This window comes from Seriola lalandi, unplaced genomic scaffold (assembly GCF_002814215.2).
Source record: "Seriola lalandi dorsalis isolate HSWRI2012SDOR001 ecotype SW California unplaced genomic scaffold, Sedor1 jcf7180002054688, whole genome shotgun sequence".
NCBI classification, from domain to species: Eukaryota; Metazoa; Chordata; class Actinopteri; order Carangiformes; family Carangidae; genus Seriola; species Seriola lalandi.
The window spans coordinates 335,357-347,180 of record NW_019525241.1 but is presented as its reverse complement, the minus strand read 5'-3'; the positions used below and the strand labels follow the sequence as shown (position 1 = coordinate 347,180).

The window sequence follows — 11,824 nt, the reverse complement described above, 5'->3', positions numbered from 1 at the left end:
ACTGACGTGTAATCACAATGCACTCCCTGACCACTTCCGTATCTGGTATTAAACATCTGGTAGTTATGCAAACATAATGGACGCCTTGATCTGTCAGGGTGTGATGGGATGAAAAGTCTCACTGAAATGAAGTCTCTCTTCGCTTGCTGTCCACCCTTACCTGACTTAAGGCAATATAAGACAATGATGAGATCGCACACACGCATACACACACACACACACACACACACTCACATACATACATACATACACACGCACATACACACATACAAGCGTGCAGCCTAGTTGTTAGTGGCTTTGTAGTCCTGGCCCACTGCCAGCTCCCTGTCTGTCCGTCTGTTAGACTGAGCATGCTCATTACAACCTTGACAACATTCCACTGGGGTTGCCAAGGATACCATGCGGTGCTGCCAGGTCCTGATTGTGTGTATTAGGAATGCACAAGCTCACACAAATACATACATACACTACACTTTTGGTAATATGGCCACACGCATGCAGATACACACTTTCCTTTTCTCTCTCTCTCTCTCTCTCTCTCTCTCTCTCCTCTCTCCCTCTCTCCCTCTCTCCCTCTCTTTTCTTTTTCTCTCTAGATCATTGTTAATCAGTCTTGTCCCATCTCCTCTCCACTGGCTGTCAGTGGCTTGTCAGAAGCCCGTCAAAGCCCCTGCAGTCCGTCACACACTGCTGCCGTTAATGACATCTGATGACACCCATCGCTGAAGTCACCCGCTGGAGATGACTGGGGGACTCGGTGTGCTCGCTGCTCGGAAATTGTTTCCTCTGTGCAGCCCGCAGTGTGTTTTGGGATGCGTCCGGAACCTAATTCTGCTTTACGTATTTACAGGCCATTTATCCCCCTGCCTCCACCTCTCTCCCTCCTCTCCCCCGTTCTTCACTATCACCTTTGTAGTCATTTTATAGCAGTTTACGTAAAATATAAACAGTCAAACGCAAAGACTGAAATCGCAAAAACAAACGCCAACAAAAATAAAGCATAAAATTATAGGAATAAAAGACTACATTAGAAAGTATAAAACTTGGTTATGTGATTCTGTGATGGTAATAAAAACTTTAGCAAGTTCAAAGACATAAAAAGTTGCATCATTTCTTCTGTTTCCACAAGAAAATATGTTAAGTACATTCACTGTCTGCAATATAAAAAGTACGTTATGACGTGTGCGTGGAGACGGTGTGACATTTGATCAATGTTCAAAGCAACCATGGAAAACCCACTGTTTTTAAAAGATGATAATCATTCGCCTGCTCTATTAGTCCGCTATTTATTTTCTTCCCACACGCTCCGCGCCACAGTCCCTCCATTACTTCATCCCTTCTTTATTACTCTGCTCCAATTTGTCAGTGTCTTCATTCCTTTCCATACATCTCTTTCATAACTCGCCGCCCTCCCTCTTCCTTAGCGCCCACACTCCCCATTGAATTTGTCCTTCCCATACACCTTTGACTTTGCTGCTCTCCTGTTCTGAATGGTGGGCTTATGACGGAGCCTCTGCTGTGCTGGTAGGCTTGAATTGCTCTCTGCGTGTATCTCGTAGTCTCCACTCTTTCTGTCCCTCCTTTTTTCACCTGTAACTCCCTCTCACATTTTCTTTCACCTGTCTCCCCGTTTCTTCCCGTGTGTCTCCTGCGGTGCTCATTTCTCACCCTCTCTCTCTCTCTCTGTTCTCCTTTCTCTTCTCTAGAGGAGGAAGTAGAAAACTTTGACGTGTCCAGTCTCCAGGAAGAGGCTCTGAGGAACATCGAGGCTGACAGTTTCTGGTGCATGAGCAAACTGCTGGACGGCATCCAGGTAAGCATGTGTGTACGTGCGTGTTGAAAAGATGTAGGCTGTCTTCGAATAAACTTTGATGAAAATACCTACAGTTTTATACTTTTGTACCAACATACTGTAGATGCTCAATCTCCTGCTGACTCCCTCCTCCATGTAGTCAGTCTATCCTCCCTGTACATTTCTATTACTCACTCTCTTTAAAGGGTTTTTGTATAGATATAAGCTTATCTGATCCAGTCTCAAGAGGGTAATGGGTAATTTTTTGCTCTTTTTTTGATCTTCTCTCTGGGCGTCCTTCATCCTTCAAGTTGCACACCAAATGCAAGACTAGCCTTCACTTGCTTTTATCAGGGTTTTGGTAGATGCTCATCTTTCTTCTCTCTCCTTGTTTACCTCACCTCTCCACCTTTTTATGCTTGGCAGGAACTGTGCAATTGGCTTGCAAAATAGCACAATAGCCAGAAAAAGTACAGTGTGTCTAAACTTTCATATGAGGTGGAACGGATGATAACCCAAGGGTTAGATCTCCCCACCGTAGAGATCGGTCATCAAAAAATACAGAGTTTAGAGTGGTGGGAAGCTGTGCACAGCTGCTAACTCTTGTCAGCAGCACTAACTCTTTTTACATTGCAGGAACTCTATGATTCACTGTTTGGCTTATCAAGCGCGGGTTTGCTTAATCGAATGGTATAAATTACTGGTCTCTTTCTAATCGAAGCTTTAGCTATTATATTTATACAAAGGCCAGTCTTACATATGTCTGATGGATCACTTAGTTCCCATTACCCTTCATTTCCTCCACCTACGATTCCACCAGAAGAACCAGGGTCTCTAAAAAAAAGCCCCTGCCCTTTTTCATCAGCTGTAGATACATTCCAGCAGAGCTTTCCTGTTCCCTGAGCTGAAAAGAGACAGAATTAGCGTGAAGTGACTTTGTAGACCATGTTGTTTACAGTGTGAATTCAGGGTAACATGTGCAAGCTGCATGTGCTGGGTCTGTCATATCAAAGTCATCAGGACGGGCAAGGCCACACATCTAAGTGCTAAGGTGCATATATACATACCCACCTTACCATAAAAGTCTCAAGAAAAAAAATGCCTCAATGCAAAATTTAACAAAATACATCTTGAGACCTTCGCGGCCAAACATATGTGCTTTTTCCACCGTGAGGAGTTTTTAATGTACGGAAACAATGTAGGTCATTGCTCGGTTTAGTGTATGTGTGCATGACATACCACGACAGACAATCAATTATATGCACAGTGTTGAATGTTACAGCGTTCGGGTGGGCTGACATTGATGTCTGTCGTAAAACCTGCAGGGCCTCTGTAACGGTGTAAGCATTATGTATGAGAGAGCTTTTCTGTGTGGTTTTAAGAAATGTGATTGTCTTGCATATTCCGAAAGCAGGCCCGAGTGTCTGGAGACCAGATAATTGCACACAGACCGCAGCACCAAACTTCATTTTGTTTCATCATTTCTTTCCCAAACCCTTTTGCCCACCAGCTCTCTTAATCGACCTCGCTCTCAGCGGTCATGGTTGAGCCATCTGTCAATTCTAAACGTGCCTGCCTGGGCTGGTGGTAGATTTACTCTGAACAGTAGCACTGTTGCTTAGCATCCTCATTTTCTGCGTCGGTCCTCAAATATGCTTTACCATATCTGTGTATGCTGGATTAAAGCAATGGAGGAGACTTTGTGCCTTTTGTAGATGCTATTTGTTCAGTAATAAAAAAAAAAAAGTGCCAAAGTTCATTTTTCATTATAAAACATCAACAATTTTTGACTGACTCATCATTTTGTGGCACAGTCAATGACCTCAATCTAAAGTAGCACTTAAGAGAAGAGGCCGCAGCAGTTAGTCTGTAAATTATTGATTAGGAAATGTGATTATTGTTGTATGGAAATCAGGGGTAAAAGAAACGCAGTGAATCATTGTGTTGAAGTTTAAGTGAGAAAAGAGGGCAATGTTTTAATAGATGATTTCTGTTCATTTAATTTGTTTAATACATATATCAGTGCATTAAAAATATACTTAACATCTCCTTGCCCTACACTAAAGGTAATTAATAGTAAGGAGCATGTGTTGTGCACAAAAAAGCAAGCATCAATAAATAACTATCAATTAGTCGGCTATTCATTTAAGAAATTAATAGATGCTGTGCCTTGTTGCCCCTGAGAGAGCAAGACAGAGAGAAAGCCGAGCCGGAGAGAAGAATAGAGAGTGTGTCTTTGTGAACGCTTTTGTATGTGTATGGATGCTGTTTGTCCCCGTGCTTGTGTTTGTTTGTGACCTTGGCTCCAAACTAATTATGTGCAATGCACCAGGGAAGCCCATGTTTCCCCCCTAATGCTTTCTAAACAATCTGACGGAGGCTGAGTGCCTCAGCACTGTAATTAGTTGGTGATCCTTGCTCTGACCTCGTCTCAAACCCTCTCACATCCACTATACACTATTAGACTTAACCAAGGGCCTGAAGGTGGGGGTCTGGGGGTTGCAGAGAGCGAGAGTCTGTTTGAGCAGTTTCATTTGCTCCCTGCCTTTTAAGCACCTTATACGTTCAGTATTTCCTCTGAAACTGGAGCCACACTGGTTTCCACTTGTTTTGCACCACTTTGGGTAAAATATCAAATTGAATCACAATGCAGAAACAAGCTCGTTTTTTTTTTTTTTTTTTTTTTTTTTTTTGTACATGGATGGGGGGATGTTGTGAAGAGAAACTTGCTTTCTTCCATCCCTCCATGAACCACAGCTGCAATTGTACGTAATTACCTGGTGTACAGTGGAAACACTTTTAAAAGACTTTCTCTTATCTTTCTAATACAGTAAATTGGCCATTAGCTCTGGTTTTAGCGTTTAACCACCATGCGTCTCTCCTACCTCAAACTGAACAGGCTATTTTGGCTGTCAATTCATATAAACAGCTTCTCTAATGAGCAGCTGCTTAAATTGGCAGCACTACAGCCCCCTCCTCCAAAGGAGCAGGCTGGGATAAAAGGTAGGTTAGAGAGATCAGTTGATTGGAGGCAACTTTACTGCCTGTCTGTGTTGACAAAAATCAGAGTGACGGGTTGAAATATTTTGTACAAGACAACTTTTCTTGTTAGTCTTCACGCTTCAAAGGCACTAAAATGCTGGGAATAGTCCTTGGATGCCCACTTTAATGGCTGGGGACTGTAAGTGCAACATTTTTGTGTATGTATTATTGATGAAATTAAAGCTGTTGTCTAGGCTGACATCCAGGGCTACAAACCCACGCCAGAACATGTAACAACCCCTGCTGCTTTAGCAGACAGCGAGTGACAGTTTAAGGAGTAAATGAAGACAGCCATTCTTCTGTCCTGGCATGACCTTTAAGGCAGTGGTAAATGGACAAGCTCTGGTGTGTGCATGTGTGTGCCACAGCAGCATCAACAAGATAACAGCACACAGTTCTCCACAGGCCATTTACACATCAAACAGACTGCCCACTGATGTCACATCTACTTCTGACATGATCAAAAACATGGCTGAAATACCTGTGTTCTTGGACTGGGGGTGGGTTTGGGGGGGGTGTGTGTGTGGGGGTGGGGGGTGGGGATTAACCCTTCATGTGACACATTCAAGTCCTTTTAAGCATGACTCCGCTTCTGAACCAATGCACAAATTTGAATTTAAATGAGAGCTAAACATAAAATAAACAGACAAAAAAAAAGGAAATGGAAAGTCCACACATTGGTACATTTACCCATTTAAGACACAGCTCTGTTAAGTTGACCCCAATGTTACCCCGTCTCTCCCGCAGCCAATTAGTCTTGTACTGTGCTAAATTGGACATCGCCTCTGGCTAACTTGATTAATGTAACTTGTTAAAATGGTTCCATATCTGTCTTTTCAATGAATTTAAGTGGAACTGTCATCTCTGCCCAACACTGTGTTGATTTAAACATTTCCTACTAATTTCCAAACCATATTGACATCTGCGTTAAAAACAAAGGTTCAGTAATTGAATCTTTTTTTTTTTTTTTCTTACACATTTCACAGCAAAGACAACTGAAATTTCCCCCAGCAGGTGCATTCAGTATGTAGCACCTATGTGCTCGTCCGTGTGCAGCCATCGAGCCTGTGTCTTACCTGTCATGCCCAGAGAGGGCAATGAAGTCAAAAAGTTTAAAAAGTCCATTATTCTGCCAGCACACCCCCAGGGGTTCTCAGTTTTAAAGCCAGCAGATGAAAACCTGCCTTTTATGCTAATTCTGCAGATATGCCTTTTGCAGCAGGGGCTCTTCAATGTATTTTTCCAGTGCAGGACCTAACTTTGAGAAATTTAATTTCGCCCGGGGATCTGAACTTATTATACTTCAACGGTTAGTCTTGACAAGTAAGGGGTCCAACATAAAAATGTTTTGGACTGTTTTTTCAGATTCCAATGCCATGGTTTGATGTATTAGCCTGTGACATGATGCATACTTGTTAGGAAATGTTCACTTTTATCCAAAAGGCACATAACTGTAGCTTGTACTTCAGAACTTTAGAGCTGCCCTTATTTATAGCCAGAGAGGGGAGAACATGAAAGATACTTACATTTATTCAGTTCATAACAACTTCTTGGCTGGAGAGTTTTAACGGATGAGCTGGCAAGAATAATCTTTGGCAGGTTTTCAGTTCTATTTTATGTCATGAATCAGGTGCTGTATGTCAGGTGCTCCTAAAGTAAAGCTGAGATGCCCCAGAGACTGAAAAGATCATTTCTTTGGAAGTTAACTTTATCACTAACTTGTATCACATGAGCCTCTGCAGTTAATTCATCAACAAAATAAATAAACACAATTTAAATAATGTAAAACACACAAAGATTAAATGGTCAGCAGCTCCCTCTCTTGTCGCTCCATGTCTGCGCTGCCTCCAGCCCCTCCCTAAGAGCACGAGCCAATCGGAGTGTGTCTGCTTATTGTCAAGGCAACCATCTGTTTCCACGGTGCCTGCAAGAGATGGGGTCTCCCTTGAGTGGGAACAGGGGTCCGAAAACCGACGTCTAGCAGACGGTTGCCAGACCGAACCAGACGCCATGTCCTGTTCTGGTTTCCCCAAGGGTTCCCTACCGTCACCTTGGGCTGTCACTCAATCCACCACCTACACATACACACACACACACACACACACACACACACACACACACACACACACACACACACACAAATTCACACATACACACAGAGGAGGAATGATCTGCCAGCTGGAACGTCTGTGTGCGAGATGTTTGTATATGTGTTTGTGTTGTCTGTTTTGCGAGTCTTAATTGGTGTTCCTGTAAATGCATTCGCTGTTCAAGAACAACTTAGACCTTAACACGTCCATCCCTCTGTATGTCAGCCATACATACGCTTCCCCTTTATTGTTTTCCCTTTCTTCTATAGTGTAAGTGGCATCATGTTAGCTGAGGTAGCTTCCATTCAGGTGAGTGGAGATGGAAGCAGGGACAGCTGCTCAGTTTAAAGGCTACGGCTGGAAGTGCAGGCACAGGAAGGATGGATGGAGACGTCTATGAAATAAGAGTGGCATAAAGAAAGGAGTGTGCTCTGTTATGCTGGAAGAAAAGAAAAGTTAGCAGAGCGACAAGTGGTGTTGATCCTGTTAGGGTCACGTAAGGCGCGGCAAGTGTCTTTATATAGCACAATGCATACTCAGAGGCAGTGTCGAAGTACTTGTTAACTAACTGCATGTACTTCCTCGTGATATAACAAAAAAGGCCTTTTCTTTTTCTCGTCTAAATCATCAGTATTGGGTTACTCTTGGGTAAATAGGCCACTTCATAAGGAAAGTACTAATAATAATAATACAAAAATAAAAAAAAGCCAGTTTGAATGTGTGGAAGATTTAATTGTCCAAGAAATGTGGACTTGAGTAAGAGTAGCCAGGTTACAGTCTGCTTTCAGCAGTGACCTGATTTCTACAAACGTTGCTTTCATGAGAAACACAGCTTCTGTAATTGGGCTAAGGAATTGGAGAAACCTGGTTCTTCAGCCAGAAAAAGATGATTTTTTTTTTTTTTTTTTCAGCCCTACATATGGACAACTGGGTTTCTAATTGTTGTGGTTTTTTTTTTTTTACATCTGTCCCTACCCTCTTTCTCTGTCGCTTTCTCTCTGCCTTTTGTCCTCCAGTATCTGTCGGATGTAGGAAAAACACATACATACTGTGTATTCACAGAGAGGGAAAGAAAGGAAATGTGCAGTGTTTATATGAGCATCATGTGCCCATCATCCCTTATCCAACTGTGAACTATCAGAACTGAACGCTTTACTGATGTATAAACATCAAACGTTAAATGTTGTCTCAACAATAGCAGCTGTACAACAACTCTAAAATTGGCAGTTGATAAAAAAAACTGGAAATGTGAGAAGGCATCCAGTGCCAGCTTTTGGTACATGAGCGTTTAGAAGCATGACGGCAGGGATGGAAATGTTGCTCTGCCAGTTAGTTGGTACAGACAGTCGTTCTCAGATAATGAATCCTGTTGACTTTAGTCATCCTCTAACTTTCCCTCTAGCTGCTGAGGTTGACAGGTTTGGTTCTTAGTGAAAAGCCTCAACAATTATTAGATGGATTTCCTTGAATTTTGCCACAGGCTATAATTTCTTTGTTGTTTCGCCTCAAGATTCCTCTAGCACCGTCATCTGTTCAAAATTTCGATTTTTCCAAACCTTTAGTGACCAAATACTTGCTCTGCTAGCATGCTAACCTAAGATACTTGAAACATTAGCAATTCAGCTCAAAGCATTGCAGTGCCTATAAGCATGGCCTCACAGCATGGCTACAGACTCTTCGACTTGCTGACACATCCGGTCGGTAGCAAAAAAAAAACGGAATTTAGGTTACCCAGCCCTCCGCACGTCCCGGCCCTACCTTTAGACCTTTACCATCAGCTGTACTGTGAACTGCCAACCTTTTAAGTCCACATTAAAGTTTACTGCCCTCGAGCTACAGGCCATTGATGTTCACACAAACACAAAGCAGGAGAACGAAATCTGCTCCAATCCTCCCGTAGCTCCGAAACGACTGTAATTGTCTGCACCTTTTGTCTTCACCTTATCACAACCTGTCATCTCGCTCATATAATCACTTTCTGCTTCTCTCTCATACCCACGCCCCATGTCTGAGACTGACAGATCATTGCACTGTCCTTCAGTCTTGTCTACAACACTGTGTGTCCATTATTGTCTACCCTTTATCTTGACCTGTCATCGCTCTCTCTCTCTCCTCTGTCCTTATGTCTTTCTCTCTCTCTCTCTCTCTTTCACACGTACCACATAACCTCGCGGCATTGTTGTGTTGGTTCTGTCCAACTCGGTGATAGACATCCAGTGCCTCAATAGGAGGCAATCTTAGTCCAACGTGGAGCCATTGTTGTCTCTAATAGAATGGACTGAGAGGTGAAGAGGAGCTATCGATTCAGCTGACGGAGAGAGGAGAGGGGAGAGGAGAGGGAGAACAAAGGAGGAGAGAACGAGAGGCTGTTGACACCTGGCTTAGAAAGAGAAACACGGACTTTATGTTGGTGCGCGGCGTGTCCCTTCATTCATGGGGCTCGAAGTGGGGCACTTCCACTTAGTTGCTGGGTCAGATGTGGTGGATGGACAGATGGCGGGCGAAGAGGAGAGCGTATGAATTATGAAGGAGTGAGAGTTGATTTCCTCCTGTTGCCTCAGCTGATCAAAGATCTGACATATTGGATTTGACAAAGAGGGGAAGTCAGTGGAAGAGGAACAGGCAGAAAATAGAAAAATGGGACAAAAAAAACAAAAACAACAAGGAATAAAGGAAGGAAGAGAGAGAGTGAAGGGGAGAAAGGGAGAGGGATTGGGAAGAAGAGGAGGAGAGAAGGTGAAAGAATTTCAGGAGAGGCAGTTGAGACGATGGGAAATGTGAATGCAAAAAAAATTGTATTAGTGCCTCACCCCCATCACAGAAAAACAACTAAACAACAATCAGTCACAAAATAAAATGCACTACAGCATGGAACAAAATGAAACACCAGGGAACACAACAAAGCAGAGGAGACATAATAGCATGTTCAAAACACTTAGTCAAGTCTAGTCTCATTAGCACCACCAGACAGATGAAACTAGACAGTGAAATGGAGAACAGAAGGTGGGAGAGGAGAAGAGTTAGAGTATGTAGATATGTTTGAGCAGTTGGATGAAAAAGGAAGAAAGCAAGCTTTATAAGAGAAAAGAGGGAAATAAATGAATATGGAAGCAAGAGAAAAGGAGGGAGAATGCAGTGGGGAATGCAGTAAAATAGAAGAGAGAAAAGGGACAGAAATGAGCGAGAAGAGAAAGTAAGCACCTGAAAAACACAGACAAACAGCAGCTCTGAAAACCTCTTGACCCTTAAATGTAGAACTATCTTTTTTTTCCTTTCTTTTCTTTTTACATCTTGTTACATCTCGATTGCGTAACAAGAGCAGACAGAATAACCTGTTTTTTTCTCCCCTCATTTCAATGAAAGCAGAATTCAGTCTTTCTTATAGAAACTGAAGATACAGAAGAACATGCAACAGGAAGAACCAGGGTGTCGAAAGTGATTTCGACAGTGATTTCGAAGACTTCTCATGCTGAGCTCATGTATCTTGCAGTCGTGTGGAGAGAACTCGCACTCGGTCTTAACCTGTGACCTATAATCTATTATTATAAGTATTTTAAAGCTGTAGCTGGTGTAAATTCTTCACATACTGCTGGCCGTTCAATATTCAAGAGTTTGTTAAAGGTGGAGATTCTGATCAGGGGTAGAGCCATGGAGCAATGTTTTTACAATTTTCCTTTTTTTTTTTTTTTACCGGTATTGTGCAACATGTAATATAGGGTATGGGATATAGGACATAAAGATGGCGCGATCTCATTTGAATGCAAATTGCTTGCCTGGCACAAAAGCCAATAAAAGTTCAGGTTTGCTTCTGTGTTGATTTTACCAGAACTAAAAAAAGAAAAGAAAAGAAAAACCAAGATACAATCTATAATTTCCTATGTGGAGAATTTTTCACCAAAAAGATGAAAAAGAGAGGCTGAAAATGTAAAAGGAAAAAAAAAAAAACAGAAAGGAAAGTTGAGTCAGCAATGCAATAAAAATGATCAGTCATAGATTTTACAACAAGTTTTCTGTACAAGCAATCAGTTTAGAAATTGGAACACGGAGATTGTGACAGACATGTAGATGGACAAAGTGGCAGCGATGAGCAAAAACATGAAGACATCAATACAGATTTGGAAAAAGGAACGTGGGAGACAAAGATATATAAAAAAAATAAGGCAAAATAAAGAATTTGAGAATAAAAAAAAAGAGATGAAAAGAAAGTGATTGAAAAGCAAGAAAGAGAAAGTGAGCGCATGACATTTGCTATAAAGAGACTTCGAACAAAAAAGCAGAAAGTGGAAGAAGCTGGTGAGTGAGAAGCAGAAAGAGAGAAGGAAGGGCAGTTGATTAAAGCCAGCAGCTTCAATAATGCAAATGTAATTACTTGTACTGGCCCTCACACTTGCTTAGCACCTAACCGTATTAACACTGGGGTGGTAGAAAAAGAGAGAGAGAAAGAGAACCGGGGAGGGTTGAGAAGCTCTGGACAGAAAATGGAGACAATATACAAATGAAAATTAGCAACAAAAGTGAAATTCAAGGATGACTCAGACAATGACAACAAATGTAGCACAGAGGAAATATGAAAAAATGTTAAGGAGGGATCATAGAAGGATGATGGAGGGAACACGATATAATCCCTGCGCGTCTTAAATTGGGAAGGAATAGAATCAAGTGGCAAACTTGGATGAATGAGAATGAATGGGAAGAAGAGGTTTAGTTATATTTAGGGACAATGGAGGGATAGAAGGAGGGAAAGATGCTGTAGATGGAGGAAAAAAAAAAAAAGGCAGGAGAGAATGCGGCCTCTCCACTGCCAGCCCCTGATGGACTCAGGAGGACACATGCGCCTTGGTTCTGCTGAGCCTGAAGGACAACTGGAGCTGTTTATTGCTAAATGACTTCTCTCTCTCTC

The 11,824-nt window shown here is 42.1% G+C and overlaps 1 protein-coding gene across 3 annotated transcripts in view; it reads left to right on the top strand.

The window, feature by feature from the left end:
• tbc1d22a (TBC1 domain family, member 22a) overlaps window positions 1-11,824 on the top strand; it is a 119,166-nt gene that overhangs the window by 60,689 nt on the left and 46,653 nt on the right. For all 3 annotated transcript variants that reach the window (XM_023422994.2, XM_023422995.2, XM_087178428.1), the window contains one exon: window positions 1,707-1,813. In XM_023422994.2, coding sequence (XP_023278762.1) covers window positions 1,707-1,813 — 107 coding nt within the window. The remainder of the gene's footprint in view (window positions 1-1,706; window positions 1,814-11,824) is intronic.